Below are 20,359 nucleotides of genomic sequence, written 5' to 3'. Positions count from 1 at the left end.
TCACACATAATGATGTTACATATTTTATAGCAAAGCCTTTAATGGCTAGATGCAGTTGTGTAAAATTTGCTCTTATTATGCAGCAAAGCTTTGTGTTACTTAGGAAACTAAAAAATACATTTTTTCAAATTGTAGTGAGACGTGCAATTTTGAAATTTGCCTCGATCACTAGTCTTATTCTGTTTGTCTTCTGTTTTCAAAGAAAAAGAAAAAAAATGCCTCTTTAGTCTGTAATTTAGCAGGAAACATTATTCATTAGTAACTTAAATTTTCATATTTGTTTTAATGAGATTGAGTATGCCTGCTATGGAAGATGTCTAATATGGCAAGATTTTGGATGTACTCAGTGGGAACTGTCTTTGATATTTGTACTTTTGGTTTAAAAATTGTGTGTTTTCCTTTAGTTGAAACAGTGTCTTCTCCAGTAGCTTTTGCTGAAATTGTGTAAGTGGACAGAATAGTTGAGTGCATACTTCATATAGAAATAAAAATGAACATTTGAACAGGGAGCAATCTTTCTGAGCAGGTGTGCTCGAGAGGTTGTTAGAAACAGTTTTGGGGGACGTAGTCTCAATGACAGAGGAGAAGTAAAGGATTGCATCATTTTACAGAATGTGGCAAAGTAAGGAGAAGAGGAAGTTTTCCTGGAAGCTAGAGGAGAACAACTGAAGCACGAAATAACTAGTTTCATGAAGGTTTGTAAGAGAGATACACAGCTGACAAGAGGAGGCAGGGAAAGGCACTCTTGGGGTAGCATTTCTGACAGTGTAAGATGCTCAGTGTTCTACAAATCAATGCAGAACGGGGGGTTTGTTGGGGTTTTTTTGGTCTGATGTCTTCAGGTTATATGGAGAGAAGTAGTTGACTTTTCAAATATATGCATACTTTTTAAATGTTCTGTGCTCTTAAGTGGGAATGCATGGTAAGTGAAAGTTTTCCAGTTTAAAAATACTTAAAATGACATTTCAGTGATACTCACACAGAGTACAGCTATTATTGTAGCCCTCAAATTTGAAAATCTTTACTTGGTTCTATGGATATTGCTTTTAACATATGCTTCTTCCAGTTTTCAGGTCTTTGTTAATCAGTGGCTGAGATTTGAGTTAGCAATTTTGTTGCACAAAACCCAGCCTAGACTGAGATGTTAGTTCTCAAGCAGATACTGAACTTTTCATAGATCTGTAATTTATTTTCTTAAAAAACTAGAAATTTAATGACAGTTTGTTTCTAAGGTGGTAGATGTCACAATTTTTGGTTTTACTTTTTTTCATGGTGTTGTGGGTTGACTCTGGCCAGATCCCAGGCACACACAAAAATAACTCACTCCTCTTTGCAGCTGGACAGAGGAAAGAAAATTTAATTCATGGATTGAGATAACAACCAGGAGAAATCACTCATCAAACATCATCAAGGGCAAAAGAGGCTCAACTTACAGATATAAAGTAAATTTACTACTAACAAAATAAGAACAGGATAATGAAAAATTAAATAAGCCCATAAAAATACCTTCCCTCCACCTCTCCCTCCTTTCCAGCTCTACCTCCTACCCCAGCAGTGTAGGGAGACAGGGAATGAGGGTTATGGTCAGTTCATCACCCGTGGGTTCTCTCTCTGCCCAAGGAGAGGAATTGTTCCCATGCTGCACTGAGGGGTCCCTCTCATGGGAGACAGTTCTCCATGAGCTTCTCCAGTGTGAGTCCACCAGCTCTCTGCAAACTGCTACAACATGAGTCCCTCCCACGGGCACACAATCCTCCCCAAACTGCTGCAATGTGGGTCACTCTTCCACGGGGTGCAGCCCTCCAAGGACAGGCTGCTCCAGCCTGGAAGCAGGGCCCCCTCTCCACCCAGTCTCCCACCGGATCACAGCCTCCTCTAGGTCTCCATGTGCTCTGCCATGGGCACCTTCCCCACGGGCTGCAGGCGGATCTCTGCATCCCCCCTGGATCCCCACGGGCACAAAGGGACACCCTGCTCCACCATGGTCTCACCACGGCCTGCAGAGGATTCTCGGCTCCAGGGCCTGGAGCATCTCCTCCCCCTCCTTCTCCACTGACCCTGGTGTTTCCATGTTGTTCCCCTCATGTGTTCTCACCTCCTCTTATCTGGCTGGATTTAAAACTGTGCCCCTACCTTTATTTTGGTTTCTTCTTAAGTCTGTTATCACAGAGGTGTTACCAACCTCTCTCGTTGGCCCATCCTTGGCCAGCAGCATGTCCATCTTCTGATCCAGGATTCGCTCTGCTGGACATGGTGGAAGCTTCCAGCAGCTTCTCACAGAAGCCGCTTCTGCTGCCAAAAACCAGGCCCTGCAAAACCGATACACTTGGCAAGCATGAAATCATGCCAAATTTCCATTTGACAAAGGTAATGTAAAAATTTTTACAGAATATTCAGATACATTTTTTGGGTGAAATGTTACACTAAGGTGTAGTAACACACAACAATTTCCAGGTAGGACACTGAAAGTTCCAGGGATTTATGGCTGGAATACTTCATAGTTTGCTGCTAGGTGTGCCTGAAGCTGTGCAACCATGAGTGAAAATTGCACATATCTGACAGCTGTGAGTGACCTCAGTGGGGTGAGTCAGTGTCAAACCAGGTCTGTACCAGTATCCTCATTACAGCTGGTGCCACTTGGCACCCCTGATGGCAGTCCCAGCGGAGTTACTGAATCAAAGCACCAGGTTGCTCTCCTTGTTTGATGTGCAGTGCCAAGAGTTAGCTGAAAAACTTTGTTTTCTGTTCTCCTGAAGAAACCATTTATTCTGGTTGAGTAAAATGTAGTTTTCACTGCTGACAAGGGATCGTTGTGTATTTATACATAGAATTTTTAAGTGGAGCAGTAGTGAAACATCAAGAGCAAGTACTATTATGTATACATAAAAAAATGCTGAAGCACCATCAAAGCATCATTGTACATCTCTGTGAAATTACTTGAATGATTGATGTCATGTCAATGCCTGTGACATTCAAGAGAAATTAGATGAGAGAAAAGATTCTATTTATTTTGTTGAAGCTGTGTTAACACTTTACTTTTTTTCCTGCGTGGATCCCTCTCAGCTGAGTAAAACAAATAAATAAAGAAAGAAAATTTTTTACAAAGCATTGCAGAATACCAGAGATTAACTGAAACCTGCAGAGCCTGAAATACTTTAGGAGACATTGAACTCTTTCTCATTCTGCTCTTTCATGTAGTTGAGAAGTGCGGATCAAGTCCTGTCTAGCAGAATTACTATGCTATGTGTCATAATGTGATAAAATACTGTGTTATGACCTGAACAAAGGACCTGAACCCATGATTCTGTATTATTTTCCAACTGTGTTATTTCCCAAGAATTCTGCAAGCTTTTGAAGTTGTTGCACAAGAAAATCTATTAAGGCCCCACAACCTTAGTTTCTGTAAATAACTTTTTTATTCTTTTTAAAATAGGCTAGATTGTCCATATTCTCAGTGTTCTTTTAAAATCTTATATACATTTGAGGATTACTAAAGAGGGACTGAACATGTTGAATATTTTGAGATGTTAGAGATTGCTTTTCTGTGGTAGTTGGGAATTTATCAAAAAATTACCATGCTGTTAGCCCATACACCCCCACCTCCAAGTGAGAGCTAATATGACAGGTATTTTCTGCTTTTTTACATCCTCAGACCATAGTCTATGAAATTGTCTTAGCTTTCTACGTGGTGTTTTCAAGTCATTAAGTTTTAAACCCTAAAAATCTTGTTTCTCCATTTATAAGAGGGGAGCTAAAAACTCTTAGTAGTTTTTTTGTGTTTCTAAAATATTCTGAATATATAAAATGCTGTTCAAGTACTAAGTTCAAATATTTTGTCTTAAGCAAGGCAACTTGGCTTAGTCAGATTTTAACCTTCTAAGACTACCTAAAATGATTACAATGCTCTCTATATGACCCTTAGTAGTCTTAGCAGCTTTCAAAGGCATCACCAAGACCTGATGAAAATCCCCATTCAGTCTTACTATGTAATGTTTCAATAGACTCTCTCATCCCAGGCTTCTTAGAACTATAAGCTTGGCTGTTTTTCTTGGTATTTACAGATGTTCCCTGGTTTACCTTTCCTGCTTTTTCCACTAAGCAGTTTTTGCAATCTATTAAGACAGAAAGGGTAATAGATTTTCACACTAGGTAAGTATGGTCATAGAACATAAAATCCTCTATTGACCAAAGTAAACACTGGAAGGCTGAAAAAGAAAGTGGAAAGAATTCTGCATACCTGGGTTGAGCAGAAGGCATGTGACTGTAGGAAATAAAAATTTTCAATGTAGTTTATTATTAATCAGTTCATTATTTATTTGAGATTTTTCTGGAAAGTGGATTTACAGATCACGTAAATAAAAACCTGAGGGTAAATCAAGAATATTTTGAGAAATCATGTGTGTAATAACGGGCAGTTTTTATTTGAACATAGGCATAAAGAATGGTAGACTAGGGAGAAGTTTCTTTATCTTCTAATAAATGTTCTGAATTCTTGGTAAAATATTTTGTTTTAAATAAATGTGTCATGCTTATAATCTAATAAATTAGTCCTCATCATCACTATAATCATTGTTACTATCCTATCACAAAAGAGTTGATACTTGTATTTCCATTCATAAGGTAATAAATCTTTCATCGCTGTGTACTTGGTTTGGTTTGATTAATTGAAGTGTATGAGATAGCCAAGATGCTTAAAATTGTGTCTTCTGTACCACAGAGAAGCAGGAATTCAGAGAACTGGCCTGAACATTGTAATATATTCATTATAACCTCATAAAAAAGCACTGAGTTTTGGTGAGGATTTATATTCAGCAATATGCTGATATCCACCATTGGTACACATGAGGCAGTGCATAACAAACATGTTATATACAGAAGCTATAATTTCACACAGCTGAAAGACTGACATCAAATGTCAACCTAATAATTTTTCAATCTTTTTTTTTTCTTTGCAAACTCCAGAATGTTTTCCAGCTGAAGCATCTCCCTACCAAAGAATAAATTTCTACTTACTTAAAATTTATTTCATTTTTTAATTAACCTTTTCTAATCACGAAAGTTTGGCAGATCACAAATCAAAAGCTGTCACAAACATCTTATCTATCCACATATTTATGACTTGTTTAAAGAAATGTAAGAAAATTTGTACCAATAAATAAATACTGTTCAGAGTAATTTTTCAGATTGGTTGGTAGAGCACTACTTTAGAGGCACTGACATGGATTACTGTCTACTAGGGAACCGGACAATGGCAATTTATAGTTTTATCCAGGTCTCATTTATTTTCCTCTCCCACATATGGAATTTTAAAGTTCATTCATTTGTATGAGTCATGAAGGTAGAAACACTGCCTAGTTGGAAAAAGTGGTACATATTTTCAAGAAAATTCCTCTCATTATATTGAGGGGGAAATACAATCTCAAAACTATATAACTATACAGCTTAAATTTGTTTTAAGTATCTTAAGTGGATCATTGTGCTTTTTAGGAACTGTCAGTTCTTATTATACTGATTAGTTGTATTCAGTTATGGGCTGGACAGAAATCAAGTCAAAATTGTGTGTGCGATTGTGATATCCCTCTTGGAAATTGTTCATTCACACTGTTTCCCAGGTTTTGTGCTGTATTTCGTGGGTGGATTTGTTCTGCTCTAATGAGGAGAACATTGTGCAGCTGAATGTTCTTCCATGTGGTTGGATTCATAAGCATCTTCCTTTTAATGGAGCTTTTTCTCTCCACGTGGAGGCAGTGTCTTCCTGGTATGGGCAGAAATATTTTTTGCAGTACCTGTTTTGCAGGTATCGCTTAAAAATGCAGCAATATGTTGATTAATCTTTTTAAGTCTGTGAAATTCATTGGGATTTTGAGAGACAGATAAAATAAATTATGTGAGTCACCTTATATATGTAGGAAAAACCCAGAAGTTTAGGATTAGATACCCAAGAAAGCATTGGAAACCTCAGAAATCATATAATCATAGGGTAGCCTAAGTTGGAACAGACCCATCAGGATCCTTGAATCCAACTCCTGGCAGGACACCCCAAGAGTTCCATCCTGTGCCAGAGGGCATTGTCCAAACATTTCTTGAGCTCTGTCAGGTTGAGCTTTATGTGATTGGACACTGGAACCTGTTGAGAAGATGTGTTATGATCTCCCTTGCCATTATCTCCTCTTTTCCTTGTCAGTATGGGAATATTGAGAAACAACCGCTTTAAATCTAAGGAAGAGCAGTAAGCACAAACGTGCATGTTAAACTACCCTCTCCAGTGATCAGGTGCCTAAATCCAAGATACACTAAGTGTTTTACCTGCTTATGATTCAGTGCCCCTTATTCTCCCAGTTATTTTTAAAATGACGAACACCACTAAAAACGTGTTTGGTCCCATGGCAGGAACTTGGAATTCTTTTCCTGGTGGGTAAACATTAACTGCAAGGTTGTGGACTCTTGTTCCATTTTGTCTGCTTCTCTAGATCCAAGATCTATTCTTTCTTTTCTACACCTTGGCCTTGTTTGACTAAGGGCTTTGCTAAGCAGGGCAGGTACCTCAGTACTCAGGACATTCCTGCTGAAGGTGTCCTCTTGAGTTCTGATATACTGAAAAAAAAAATTTTAGTCAATTTTCCATTTCTTTAAGATCAAGCAGGAAGGGAGCAAAGAGTTAAAGCTGAAGTAGACACTGAGGGGTGGTTTGGACTAGTTTTCAATGTTGGCATATATGTTGGTGAATGTTGGTGAAAATACATAAACTATTACTTTGGGAATAGCCCTATTGCTGCTGAGACAAGTTGAGTGTTTGTATCTATCTCCTGCTATGCAAGGGGGACAGATGGCATTGTTGTCATTAAACTTGAGGCTATTTATTTGTTACTTTCTTACAGGAAACAGATTCAACCTCTTCTAGGAAAGTTTAGCCAGTCAGAGGCTTTGTTAAGCTCATCTGGGGTTGAGCCAGGGACTCTGGATGGCGTTCTCCTCGATGCTGGCTGTTCTTCCATGCAATTTGATAGACCCGAAAGGGGTTTTTCCCTGCAGAAGGATGGACCTTTGGACATGAGGATGGATGGTGACAGGTATGTTATAATAGAGTAATTCTTCTTGAACATCAAAAAACTGTCTTCTCTGCAACCCCTGTGCATTTCCTTTCCTCTTAAAATGAAGAATTCTTGTCATCAAACCACATCTAATTTTGCATGAGTATCCTGTCTTTCTTTTGTCAAAAAGCTTTTTTCTATCTCAGTGCTCAACCCTGGTTATTGCCTTTGCCTTCTTTGAAATAAGAGGAAGATTCCAGTGATGAGTAATTAAACCAGTAATGTTTTATTAACTGTACCTTTCAATTGTAACGTTTTTGGAGTGTACGGTATACAGTCACATGAACATCTCTCTTTCAGAGGCCTATTATTTCCACAGTTTCTCTCCATGTACTTGATCTGCAGGCTCACAAGTTCTTACTGCAATCCCTTTCCTTTTCTGCCACACTTGCTATTTGTGGAAACTTCACTTGAACAGGTTCAGTTGCTCCCTCAGGAAAGGAGCAGCGTCCCTCTTTGGTGCAATGACCATCTGATCCAGTTGCTTCTCTGTGAAAGGAACATAATCAAAATAAATAAAGAAATAAGTAAAATCCTATCCATTATATCTGCTAGTTTAAATCAGATAGCTACCTTGCTTTTAACATACTAGTATGATGTTGTCTTCCATGCCCACATATTTGTTTTACTTAGCAAAATTATAAGCTTCCTTTCTCTTTGTGTAGGAGGCACATCAGGCTTACTCAATTGTCAAATTAATAGTTTCTGAGTAAATCACCTGTATTTAAATTTGGATTGGTGTTTAGTACTTTCAAGAGCATGAACATCAGTCGTGGAATGATAATTTCCACTTACACAGCGTTTTTCATCTTCAGACAACCTGATGTAATTCTGCAGCATTTTGCTTTTTGCATGAGCAACCGAAGATGTGTCTTGTATGGATGATGGCTGTAACTGCATGACACATTACGTGACAGAGAATGACAATTTTTTCTCAGTGTTTTGATGAATGTGGTGTCTTAAGAAATGACATTTGTTCTTTTGTTGCTCACAAAAGCCAGTGGGAAGCCTCAATTTCTAAGGAATTAGCTTACCATATTAATGTTAAGTCTTAACACAGCAAATTTCATGATACTTGCTTTTTCTGGTTTTGTGCAAAATGCTCCCATGATTCTCCTGGGATTCAGTGTTCAGATTTCAAGAATCTGAACTCCAGGCTTAAATATAAGTCTGATGCATCATGAGAAAACAAACACAGAACAGGAGCGTAAGAACAAAGGATACCTGAGGCATAACTAAAGCCTTACACTCCTTACACTATGGTTGTTGCTATGATACTACTTGCCTCTAAGTTTGTTATCTGTTGTAAGATACTGCAGGGGAGTAAAAAATGCCTGAAAGAGAAGAAGAGAATTTAGAAGAGAATTTATTAAGTAGTTTGTGTTTTTTCTCTGATTAGTAAACCCATAGATGATGTTCATAAAATACCTTGAACTATTTCAGTAGCGAACTGATAGAGATATAGATATATAGATTGAAAGCTTAAACTGTTTGAATTGTTGTAATAGGTCCCATAATTTATATGGCTAGGTTATTTCTATTATCTCAGAAGAGTATTTCTATATAAATTCTTGTGCCTTTTAGTGAAAAGTAATGTTTAATTATCTTCATTAGCAATTATTTTCATAGCAGGAGATGGAATGAAAAGATCCTTGAAATCACTTCTGGCTAGAAAACAACATATGATGCAAGGTGGCTAAAATGAACCCATAAGAGGCAAGTTTATATTCTAAAGCTGGCTAAATAGAAAGGTCACACATAATTTCCATCCTAGCACGATACTGGAATATATTTATTCTTGTCACCCTATTAAGCATAGTTCATGATAATACCTGGAAGTTAAAACTGTTCTGACTGAAGTTAAGGAACAAACTCCATTTAGACCAGCCAGAATAAAAAGGGATTTAAAAGGTGCGAGCTGTTTTCACAGAGTTGCCATCCCCTACCTGAAAACCTCAAAGGTACTTGTGTGCAGCGTGGCGTGTTCGACTTTCTGCCTCAACGCCACGAGGCTTCACCTCTTGTCAATGAGGGCTGACGTCAGTGCACTAATTGGCTGCTCTCGTGCGTAGGTGCCCCGACTTGCCCACCGCTGCTGATGTGGTGAACGCCTTGGATCAACAGGCGCTTGCGTCCGTCCTCAGAGCGTACGGCGAGGAGAGGCACGCCAGGAAAATCGCTGCAGCCATCGTCCAGGCACGCAGCGTGTACCCCATCACCAGAACCCAGCAGCTTGCCAGCATTGTTGCAGGTACCCTCATTAATTCTTCGCAGCGGCTGCTGAGGAGGAAGAAGAAAAAAAAAAAATTAATCCCCAAAGTCCCAGAGGGATCTATTTGTACTTGAAATCGTGCAGGATCTAATCCTGCTCTGTTCTGCTCTGATGTCAGATCTCTTCTTCTTTCTTTTTTTTTTTTTTTTAAGCTCCCTTTTTTTTGTGTTGTAGTTTGACAATTAGTTTAATAATAGATTTAAAATGAAGTGATTTATCATTTTGTCAACCTAGTTGAACCACAGAATGACAGCAGCATTGGGTATTCTTTATCCTGGCTATTGATCCTGGCTACTTTGAAATATCAGATATGTCATATCTGTCTTAGTTTTAAATTTCTGTATTTTAATATTTTAAGAGGAGGTACCATGGCAGTTTCCAATTATGAGTAAAATCCAATAATTTCTGTCTTTTTAAAGAATCAGGAAGCACAAAGCGATACAAGGTGGCTTGCTTCACCTTGTGCATGCCAACTAGATCAGCCTGAAGAGACTATTGAAACACTTCATCTTCCTTGCTCTTCACTGTAAACAACTTGGAAGAAAATGCAGTTAGGCAGGAACTGTGCTTGCATCAGGAACCTTTACGTTTGTGTTCTCAAGTAAAAATTTTCAAGGAAAAATATGAGACACGAATCCTGTTAGTTAACATATTATATAGATAGCATCAGGACGTTTTTATTTTTTTAATGATGAAAAACACTACATTTTGTCACAAATAAGTCCAAACTGCTAACTTTGAATATAGACCTTTAAATTCTAATCTGAGTTTAATATTTGCTAAAGAATAATATTTTATCGGTATCCTGAAGAGTATTTAAAAAATTATGGTATTCTTAAAAATTTGTATTACTTAAACTGGAAGTCTAAGGCACTTAAATTTAATGATGGAGAAATTAAAAGGTTTGGATTTGTAGAAGTCAGAAGTCATACTTTAGCAAAATATCCAGTCAACCAAGGCCCAAAGTTTAGCTGATAAGATAAAAGGACTTGAAGACACTGCTTGGTGTTGTAAGCCCCTCCTGTAAATATAGTGAATTTAAGCAATCAAAAAAAAAAAAAAAAAGATAAAAGAGATAAAGCACTATGTGACTTTTATAAGCCTTACATTTTTAATACCATCATTAGCAATATCCTGAAATAATAATTTTGGGCTTTGTCATATATGTCTCATGTGTTTTGAAAACCTGTTGATTAAGACAGTGTGCCACTACTGAGTTTAACACAGTGATATGGTTTCTTCAAAGATATAGCATGTTACGTCTTGCAGACAAGCAACTTAGTAATTCTGAAATAATTTTGAGCCATAGCTTAAACTAAGGAAATGAAAATACTAGTTTATAAAAGGTAGTGATGGAAGATCCCTTCATGGTTAATGTGCTGCAGGTGAGTCATCGATTAATGGTCACTTTCTGTGACAATGAGAAGGATTTTTTTTGTTCTCACTTTAAATTTTCTGCTATGTTTGAAGAACTTCTTGATCTACAAGTCAGATATGCATTAGGTAGTGTGCATGCCAAAACCAGTGAGTCCAGCACACATCTGCCAAGACCATAAATACATATGTTTTGTCTGCTTTTTTTGGTCTTTACAAGTATTTATAACAATTTTAGAGCTGTTACACCAATCCCTGTTTGCATAAAACTTCTTCCAATTTTAAATTGATTCATCCAGTAAGGAAGCACTATGGTGGATCCTATAAGTTTTTGAACTGACTAAAAAAACCTTAAGGAAATTTTCCATAATTGTGATATATTTTGATTCATTTATCATCTATCATTAATACATATCCTTACATGAAATTATATTGGTGAGGTTTCTGGAATAAGCCAGAGCTAAAGTGCCAGAGACCACGGCTACAGGAACCTCTTGATAGCACAGCCCAAAAACACACTGATTAATTCAGAACTTTACCAGAGTAAGATTTATAATCTCTTAGTTAAATGTTATGTCCTTTAAAAAATAAAATATTAATTGGAATAATAAAATCTTACATTTTAGATTTTGCAGATTCTTTGCAAGCCTGATTATCTTCCAGAACAGAGTCATTATTTTTGCCTAGTATGGGAACCAGAACACAAGCAAAATAATCTAGCCAATGAAGCTGGGTGTTGATAAGAGAATCTGAGAATTTGTGTAGTGTCCGTATTTCTTTCTTTCTTTCTTTCTCCTCCTATTGATTACTATGGCCTTCAGATTTTCTAGTTTCATCTTAAGGTCCAGCTGATAATCAGAATCACAGTGAATCTAGATTTGGACTGACCCGAACTTGGAAAATTTAATTTCTTTTCATAGAATGCTAGACTTCTGGTCTTTCCTACCACTCCCCATAGGGTTAGAACATGTATTGCAGTTCCCACTTGATGGGCAGATAAAATTGAAGGAAAACAAAACAGCATTAAAAAATTGACTTTCTCTTTGTGTTTATAAATATTATCCAAAAGGCTTCTGATCTGTTTAAATAAGATTTCTATGAGCAATGGAATCTGCAGTCGGAGGAGTTTTCGGTTCAGTCAGAAAAGCATCTCTTCCTGCAGTGCAGTCAAACTCTTCTCGCTGTTTATAATTTTCATAGAACTATTTGCAACATTGAATGCTCTGTAAATACTAAAAATCAGTAGTTCTCAACTCAAGGGTTGTGAATGGATGTGTGAAAGCTGATTAAGAAGCACTTCCTAATGTCTTTTGTTGTACCTCATTGAGTTGTTTGGAAACAATAGGTCTAACTGCATGTGCAGGAAAACTCAGTAAAAATGATGGAATTTTTAGAACGTAATTTTCACATGCTTTTCCTGTACAACTGATGGTTTATTTTGATTTCTTTCAGGGGTCAATATATGTATTGATTTTTGTTCAAAATTAATTTTTTCTCAGCATTATTTAGATACAATCTATTAACAGATGATTTTGAGATCACGTAATCATTTGACTTTAACTTGAAAAAAGTTGATGATGATGTTAAAGAAATTGAAAAAGTTTAAAAAGAACTTTAATCAGTAAAGTCAGTTTCATTCAGTCTGGTTCACTTTTATAGACTTTAATTATCAGTTTGGAATTTGTAATTTTGCCTGAATTTCAGATGGGTGAGAATTAACACTGTACTGAGGGAGCCTAGACAAAAGGACATTAGTTGCGTCACAGAAACTTATTAAATGCAGTACTAATTCAACAGACAAATTCCTGCAAACAGGTGCACCATCTGAATTAATTTTTAAACTCTCACACTCTCTAACACTCTGGGGACTTTAATAGTTCATATTGACAGGCACAGCACATTGCTAATTTCATTCACAAGCTTTTAAAATTTCAATACATTTCAGCGTGTGAACCTATTAGATTTTTTTAAAGTGTAAGTATCACTAGGGCATCCTAAAACTAAAAATGGTTATTTCTCTCACTGGGATTTCAAACCATTCATCTAGCCAGAAGCGTCATGCTTTTATGAATGAAATTCATTTTACAAGCTTCCCATACAGATTTTTTTTTAAAATATTTTTTATACACTGAACAGCCAGTTACCAGGAAGGATTTTCTTTAAGTGTCTTGGTAACTGGAGGGGCCTGAGTGAGAAGTGATGTGCCTGAGCAGAAAGCACAAATAGATTTTCTTTTTCAACTAAACTAGAGGAGTTACAGAGTGATAGGAGAATTTTTCACCCATGGAACATAGATCAGAATCTATTGCCCTTACTAAAAAGCTGAAGGCCAGTTTGACAGAAATAACTACCAGAGATTACATTTATTAATCCCAGTCTTTGACAATAGACCAGTAAGTCTTTGAACATGTAAACAGTTTGATTTTGTTTTTAGTCTGGGAGGTTTTGGTTGCACGAAACTGCAAAGTGGTTGCATTTCTTTACCAGTTTCCTGAATATTAATATTCTGTATTTTATTATAGGACCTTCAGTGTTCTTTGTGTATGTTCAACTGAGGCATGTTAGGTTGTATCATACTTGGAGAATATATCTGGGCTTTATTAATTTTTCTTCAGTGTGTGATAAATTATTCATAGTAATAAATTAATGTCACAGTTAATTGTCATCGAAGGTTATTGTAGGAAGAAACTGCACTCAAAAGCCATGGCAGGATAAGTGGAAAAACCTTCCAAAGACCTGTTTGTGTCCTAGTCATGCTAATAGCCTCAGTGTCATTGTTCTTTTATTTATCTGTTCAGTATTGCAATTGCAAAATATCAGTGTTCATGATAAGACCAGTGAAAATCTGCCCAGATATCAGAATACTATGTCCATTTAGATTTTTAGAAAACTTTTGAGGTTGAATTTAGATTCAGAGAATGTTTTGGGTTGGAAGGGACCTTAAAGACCATCCAGTTCCCACTGCCCTGCCATGGACAGCGACACCTTCCAGTAGACCAAGTTGCTCAAAGCCTTGTCCAGCCTGGCCTTTGCAGGAGTGGGGAATCTGCAGCTTCTCTGAGCAACCTGTTCCAGTGCCTCACCACCCTCAAAGGGAAGAATTTCTTCTAACCTCTAATCTAATTCATTCAATAGTTTTGAGCATTCTACTAGTGTTTGTAGTTGTTACTTGACCTCTAAAAAAAGTTGTGTTTATTTTGCCTAGCACAACATTCCTTTATGTTATGCATTAAGAGACAGTTTTCATCACACACAACTGGCACTCAGTGTGTGTTCTAAGGGTTCCATTTTCAAAGAATCTATTTATAGGTATGTAAAGAAATATGGAAACAGATACCATGCCAGTTAGTACAAGCTTGGTGTCAGTTTCTTGGGATACCTTATGTTCTGTGATTTTTAGTTCTTTTAATTGAGGTCTCTTATCAAAAAGAGCTTTCTGGCTTATATTCTTTTAATGATTCATAGTAAACAAGAAGGTTATATTCTCAAGAACAGAAATTATATTAACTAGCTAGCATAACTTTTTCTGGAGTTTGGAAATGATGGAGAAGCCTAGCTCCTGTAGGCTACATCTATTTACTCCGTTTTGTGGTTCAGCTTTAAGCCACAAATTCCCATGCAGTCATTTGTTGGGAGAAGTCAATCCTGTTGCTACTTTCTGTCTTGAAGGATTCAGATTATGAGGATTGGAAGCAGCCACAGCTACAGTGGGTCTCTTCAGTGAATTTAGGAGCTGTCAGCTTTGGAGATCAGAGGAGGCAGGGAAGGTAGTTAGGAAAATCAGTTATGCAGAAACCTATCTTAGGGACATAGCATACATGATAACAGCTTTGTTCATAATGATTGAATTTTAAAATCCTTTTATTTTCCTCTGTCTTTGCTGAATACTGAGATTGCTTCTGTGTTTGTGAAACACTTTGTGAACACTTAGGCTTTTTGACATAAGTAAAATCTTACCTTTAAAACTCTCAAGAATTCTACTAATAAATTTTTTTTGTGCAAGCACATTATGGGTCAGGATATCTCCATTAATGTTTTTTTCAATCACTCATGCAAATTTGAATTTAGACAACTAGTTTCAGAGGTACAGTGTTCCCTTCTTTTATTTCAGCCTCAAGTTACTTGATTATGAACTGCGTTTACTTCAAACTCTGTTTCATTACATTGGAGCTTAGTACTGACATGAAATTATGTCATTCTAATACATAAATACAAATTGTATTGCCCCTTGTTTAGAAAAATAATTGACCAGTTATGTGCTAGCATTATTTATTCAATTTATCTTTACCAGACTCCTGTGGTCACTTACATTATAAATTTACTCAGGTTTCACAGACCTTACACAATTCTTGCACTTTAGTCCCTCTGATCCATCAAATCAGGCTTCTCTACTTTTTGGTCTGTATCCATGTAACGAAATACATTAAATATTGATTTATTAAAATTTCTATCAAAATTTCAGTCTCTACAAAAGCTTGTTTGACTTCTAAGAATTTTGGAGAAAGGCAGAGGGAGTTTTGTGCATCTAATAAAAAACTATTTAATCTGGTGATTTTAGGTCTGACAAACCTTGACACATTCTGCTGTGTAGGTGAAAACACAACAGTATCAGCTGCATTTTCTAAATTTCTCAAGGTATTTTTGTGAACATGTGAAGAAACTCAGGTGTAATGTTCAACAGTTGCTGTTCCCAAACAAGGATGCCTCTTTTAAACTTCAAGTAAATAATTGAAAGATAGTTATTACCAGGTAGACATTGTCTTCAGTTGTCTTTGCCTGAGAAGTGATGCAATTATCTGGAAGGCAGCAGGTAAAATTGTGTCCACTGTACATTAAATTTTTTCCTTAAAAGCATAACACAATTGCAAATACCAAATTGACATTGATTACACTGAGCTGTAAGGTGAGACTTACTATCCTATCTTTTTTTTTTCATTAGCTTGATTTCAGCCATTAATTTTAGTTTAAATTTGTGATTTTGATTTGTAAATTTTGGAGAAGGAATTTCTCTAAAAGATTCTAGGGGAAAAAAGACACCAAAACTTAACCACAAACCATCTTAGTTTAATAAGGTTTGTGTTCAGAGATATGAATCCAAAACATAAAATAAAGATATATTACAACAAAAAAGGGAGCTCACTACTCAAGGTTCAGCTTTGACCGAACCTTTCTTTTCTGAAATTTCAATATTGTTTCAGTCATTTTATTTCCATTTTTTTTTTCTGAAATTTCAATATTTTTCCACTAGCTTCCTTATACATGCTGCTTAAATAAAACATCCCACTTCAAATATTATTACTTACTCTTGTCATCTTTGAGACAACAGTTAAAGTCATCTTGCATGAGTGGATGTTAAGATGTAGAAATATTAAGTTATTAACACACATCTTTTAAAATATATGACAGGTGCTTTTCCACCATCAGCACTCTATGCACGAAAGGACTTGCTTCAGAGACCTGCTCATGTTGCTACCAAAACCTTTCAAGGCCTGAGAATATTTGTAAATGATGAGCTCCATGAACTCTTCATAGGACTGAAGACAGCTGAGAAGTTTCTAAAACCTGGAGGTCGCCTTGTGGCCCTGTCCTTTCATTCGCTAGAAGATCGCATTATCAAACGTTTTCTTCATGGAATTGACATGACAGAAAAGCACAATCTTGGGTCAAAGCAGAAGATAAGACAGGCTCTGAAAAATTCCTCCAAAGGAGAAGATATGCAAGGATCTCCCTGTGGAAAATCCAACTCAAAGTGGATTTTTATACAAAAAAAAGTTCTCACACCCCAGGCCAAGGAAATTCAAACAAACCCAAGAGGAAGGTCAGCCAAGCTAAGAGCTGCTATTAAACTCTAAACCAAAATATATGATTACATGATTGTATAATTTCCTTAAATTCTATTTTCCAGAATGCTAACTGGACCGATAGTATCAAACAGAAAAAATAAAATGAAAGCTGTTGGAAAACATTTCTTTCATACCTTTCCTCTTCTTTTTGATTAGGAAGTAGTTTAGAGCATGAAAATGCAAAATAAATGCATATGAGTGGGTGTCACTAATTGTACAAAAAAGACATCTTTTTTTAAAAGAGCATCAAACACCATGTTTATAAAAATTGTAGTAGTCACTTTAGAGTAATCTCAAAATCCTGACATTAGCAATCTAAATTCAGTAGCTAATTGAGAAATATTTTTATGGTAGTGGATTTCACACACCTAATTCAGATGTCTGGTTTAGTCTAGAGTAAGTTTAAACTAACCTAAGAATTCTTGATATATCTATGTCTGTATCCCTGCTAACTTTTTGCATGAATGCCTATGGGACAAGAGCTAATTTTTAAATAAAGTGACATCAGTATTCCATGTTCTATCCAGGAACTTGTGAATGGACTCTTTCCTTTTTTAAGATAAGTATTTATGTCTGAGTGATCACCTGGTTGATTAATGATTAATAACTGTAAATAATAAATGTATCATGGGGGGAAAAAGGGTTCTTAAAAAAAACCCACTGATGACACTTGTACACTACAGTAAAGCAGTCAGATTTGTACTCATCATCTTAATTTTTTCCTGCAACCGTACCGTCTGTGCGTAGATCCACAGCTACAACTTTTAGGTGTTGATGACATTATAATTAACCCATGAAAAATACAGTGTTGTGGGTCTTATGAAGTGTTCTCCTTTGCTGACAATTGTTTTTTTAAGAGGTAAGTCTTAAATTGTATTAGGAAAGGCCCACTCTTAACACTAGCTGTCTGTTTGGGTGCTTTACTACGTTGTAGAACATTTAACCTAATTTCTTTTGTAGTTGCTATGAATTAAATTTTGTTTTGGGTTTGTATTTTATCCTAAAAGACCACTGGATTTCTAGTTTTATATGCTACAAATGAAGGGAAAATAGCATAAATTTCAACTTCCTTGACCTCTGACTCATCTCTTCAGGAAAAAGTCTTAATTTAGATAATCAAACAGAAACTTGGTTGGTAAAATAAAAAAAAATGCAATTTCTGATTCAGCAAAATGACTACTACACTGGCTTCTGAACAACTGGCTGGATCATTCTGAACTTGATTTTCATCAAGCATCCTCTTTGTGTTGATGTAAATAATTACTTCACGGTAGTTTTTTGGGTCATATTGACACAAGTTGATATTTAGGTTCAGTGTCTAATATACAATACAGTGAAGTAGCTGGGTTTTGTTTAATTCCTTGGTAAAGGTAAGTCATATAATGTATTCTTAGGTATAGATGATAACATCTATCAATAATCTGAAATAACAGTTAAATGATGATGGGAATTTCAGTCTTTTCTGAAATTTCAATATTTTTCCACTAGCTTCATTATACATGCTCCTTAAATAAAACATTCCACTTCAAATAATATCACTTACTCTTGTCATCTTTGAGACAACAGACTGTACCCTAAATAGACTTTTTTTTTGTGCAAACATTAAATATAAATAGCTAGGGTTATTTTTAGCTAAGATCTCATACTGAAATGTATTTCAATTGTAGATTTGAAAAGTTGTGCCTCCAGTATAGGCTTAGAAGAGCTGTAGTGCCATGCTGTGCATTGTTCAGGACACACTTCAGGGAAAGACCATCCTGTTGTGGCAGAATTAGTACCTCAGAAATTATATGAAATCATTAACATTCCTTATGCTTATAACAGTGTTTAAAAGCCACACTTCTCACACCTAAATTCAAAGGCACAGTTTCTTGGGATAATTGAACTAATGTATACAAGGTTGTGTAAATACCCTCCCTCATTTAGGAAAAGAGGCTTTTATTTGCCTTTAAGTTGGAGTTGCACAGCCATGACTGTATATAATTTGTTGAGCTTTTCCCCTTAGAGGGTCTGTTTCCTCTCAGCATCTCCTCACTTTCAGCTTCAAACCTGACATATGGGAAGTCCTAGAATTTTAACCTCTGCTTGCCTGAAGAAAACACCTTCTGATTTCCCAGAAGAACCCCTGGTTATATTTGGTTAGATGATCCTTAAGGTCCCTTCCAATCCAAACTATTCTGTGATTCTCTGAGCAATGTTAAATTATGTGAAGGGTATTAGGCATTTATCTTGTTAGCAGACCATGTCCATAGAACACACCTCTGAGTTTTCTAATGTGGTATATGTGACACGTTACTAAAATTAACTGGGTTTTTGCCACAATTGAAAATTATATTTAAGAAGGAGATGGTATGCAGTGGAAAACATCTCGCTGAAAACCAAGGCATGCTGTCAGGGCACAAGTTATGCATCATTTCTAAAATCTTCCATTCAACCTAAGTAATGTACATTTTAATGCAGCAAATGCAAGTTTATCAAGAAAGAAAAAAGATTGTAGACTGTGTTTACAGGGAATATGACAAGAATATGATCCTGTACACAATGGGAAGAGTAGAAACATTCAATATATGGAATAATTGTAGAGAACATCATGTGGTAGTTCTGGTGAGACAGTGGTGCCATACAATATGTGCATGGAGAGTGTGTTGCTGAAGAGTATATCTTTTCCACTTTAGAAGAGTGGAAAAAGTTAAAAAGGATAAAACCCAGCTATAAGACTATTTGAATGCATTGCAAGCATGCTTTCCGTTGAATTTACTGGACAATAGGATTTAATTAGTTAATCCAAGTTACTGTAAAAGTTGGTGTGTTGTCAGAAGTACCTGCCTGGTAAAGAAATTTGCATAGAATAATTATTTGGAAAGTAGACACACTTATCCTGTGACTAAGATATTTATGATAAACAAATCAGTACACTTTAAAATATAATTTAACAGTATAAACACAGTTGTCTGCATTAACAGCCTGTGAGGACCTGCTGACAATTATTACTTCCCTATTGCTTCCTAAAGAAGAATCAGCTTCATTGTTTCGTAATGCAAGTAGTATAAGGAATTAATATCTCTTCAGTTTTGGTGGCTTGGGGGCTTTTTAGCTTTCACAGTTGAGTATTTTATCACTAGTCTTTTACAGTCTCATCTGCCAAGATTACCACTTGACTTGAAAAAAATCCCGGTCTAAAGCATGAGTTTCTGTAGAGATGTATGGAGGCATTTGATGGATGGAAGTTGGAAGGGAAGGATTCCTAGTGGAGTAGAAATGGGAAAATGCTGATTTCAATGAACGCTATTAGCAGGTGCCTCTTCCAGTAACAAGTCTTGTATCAGATGTTTTGCATTCTGCTTTCTAGGGTAGCATTTCTATGATTATTAATGATTCATATAATTGCTCTAAGATTACTTTTTGTACTGGGGAAGACATGGTATTAATTGGAAAGTTTATGCTCCTAAGCAGTGTAACAGCAGTGAGAGGAGCTATGCCCTCAGGAAAGGTGATGTGCAAGGGTGGGAGGAATGCAATAAGAAGGCTTGGACACAGATTGTTGGTGATTTGATTAATTTAAATTTTAAAATAACTTAGTTGTTTTAAATAATCAGTCGTGACTCACTGTTTTTAGTATCACTGTGCAAAAGTACTGGTGAAAAATGAGACAAATTTGAATAAACAGAGAAGTAATGAACTTGTAAGTCAGTTTTTTGCTGTCCATCTTACTTAACAACTTTACCTTTAGCAACAGTAAAGAAAGGGACTCAGGCCTGGTTTTCTTCTGCTCTTCTCAA

At 36.2% G+C, this 20,359-nt stretch overlaps 1 protein-coding gene across 3 annotated transcripts in view; it reads left to right on the top strand.

Moving 5' to 3' along the window:
• METTL15 (methyltransferase 15, mitochondrial 12S rRNA N4-cytidine) overlaps positions 1 to 17,656 on the top strand; it is a 90,090-nt gene extending 72,434 nt beyond the window's left edge. For 2 of the 3 annotated variants that reach the window (XM_066187278.1, XM_066187277.1), the window contains exons 4-6: positions 6,879 to 7,070; positions 9,164 to 9,342; positions 16,144 to 17,655. In XM_066187278.1, coding sequence (XP_066043375.1) covers positions 6,879 to 7,070; positions 9,164 to 9,342; positions 16,144 to 16,589 — 817 coding nt within the window. In that variant the 3' untranslated portion in view covers positions 16,590 to 17,655. Of the gene's footprint in view, positions 1 to 6,878; positions 7,071 to 9,163; positions 9,343 to 16,143 lie in introns of all 3 variants that reach the window. The other variant, XM_066187276.1, reaches the window with a different exon arrangement.
• Positions 17,657 to 20,359: the final 2,703 nt, after the last annotated feature.

This window comes from Chamaea fasciata, unplaced genomic scaffold (assembly GCF_029207755.1).
Source record: "Chamaea fasciata isolate MVZ Bird 193981 ecotype frontalis unplaced genomic scaffold, bChaFas1.0.hap1 SCAF_7, whole genome shotgun sequence".
NCBI classification, from domain to species: domain Eukaryota; kingdom Metazoa; phylum Chordata; class Aves; order Passeriformes; family Sylviidae; genus Chamaea; species Chamaea fasciata.
Note: the sequence above shows the minus strand (reverse complement) of the source record. Positions and strands in the feature narration are given on the sequence as shown.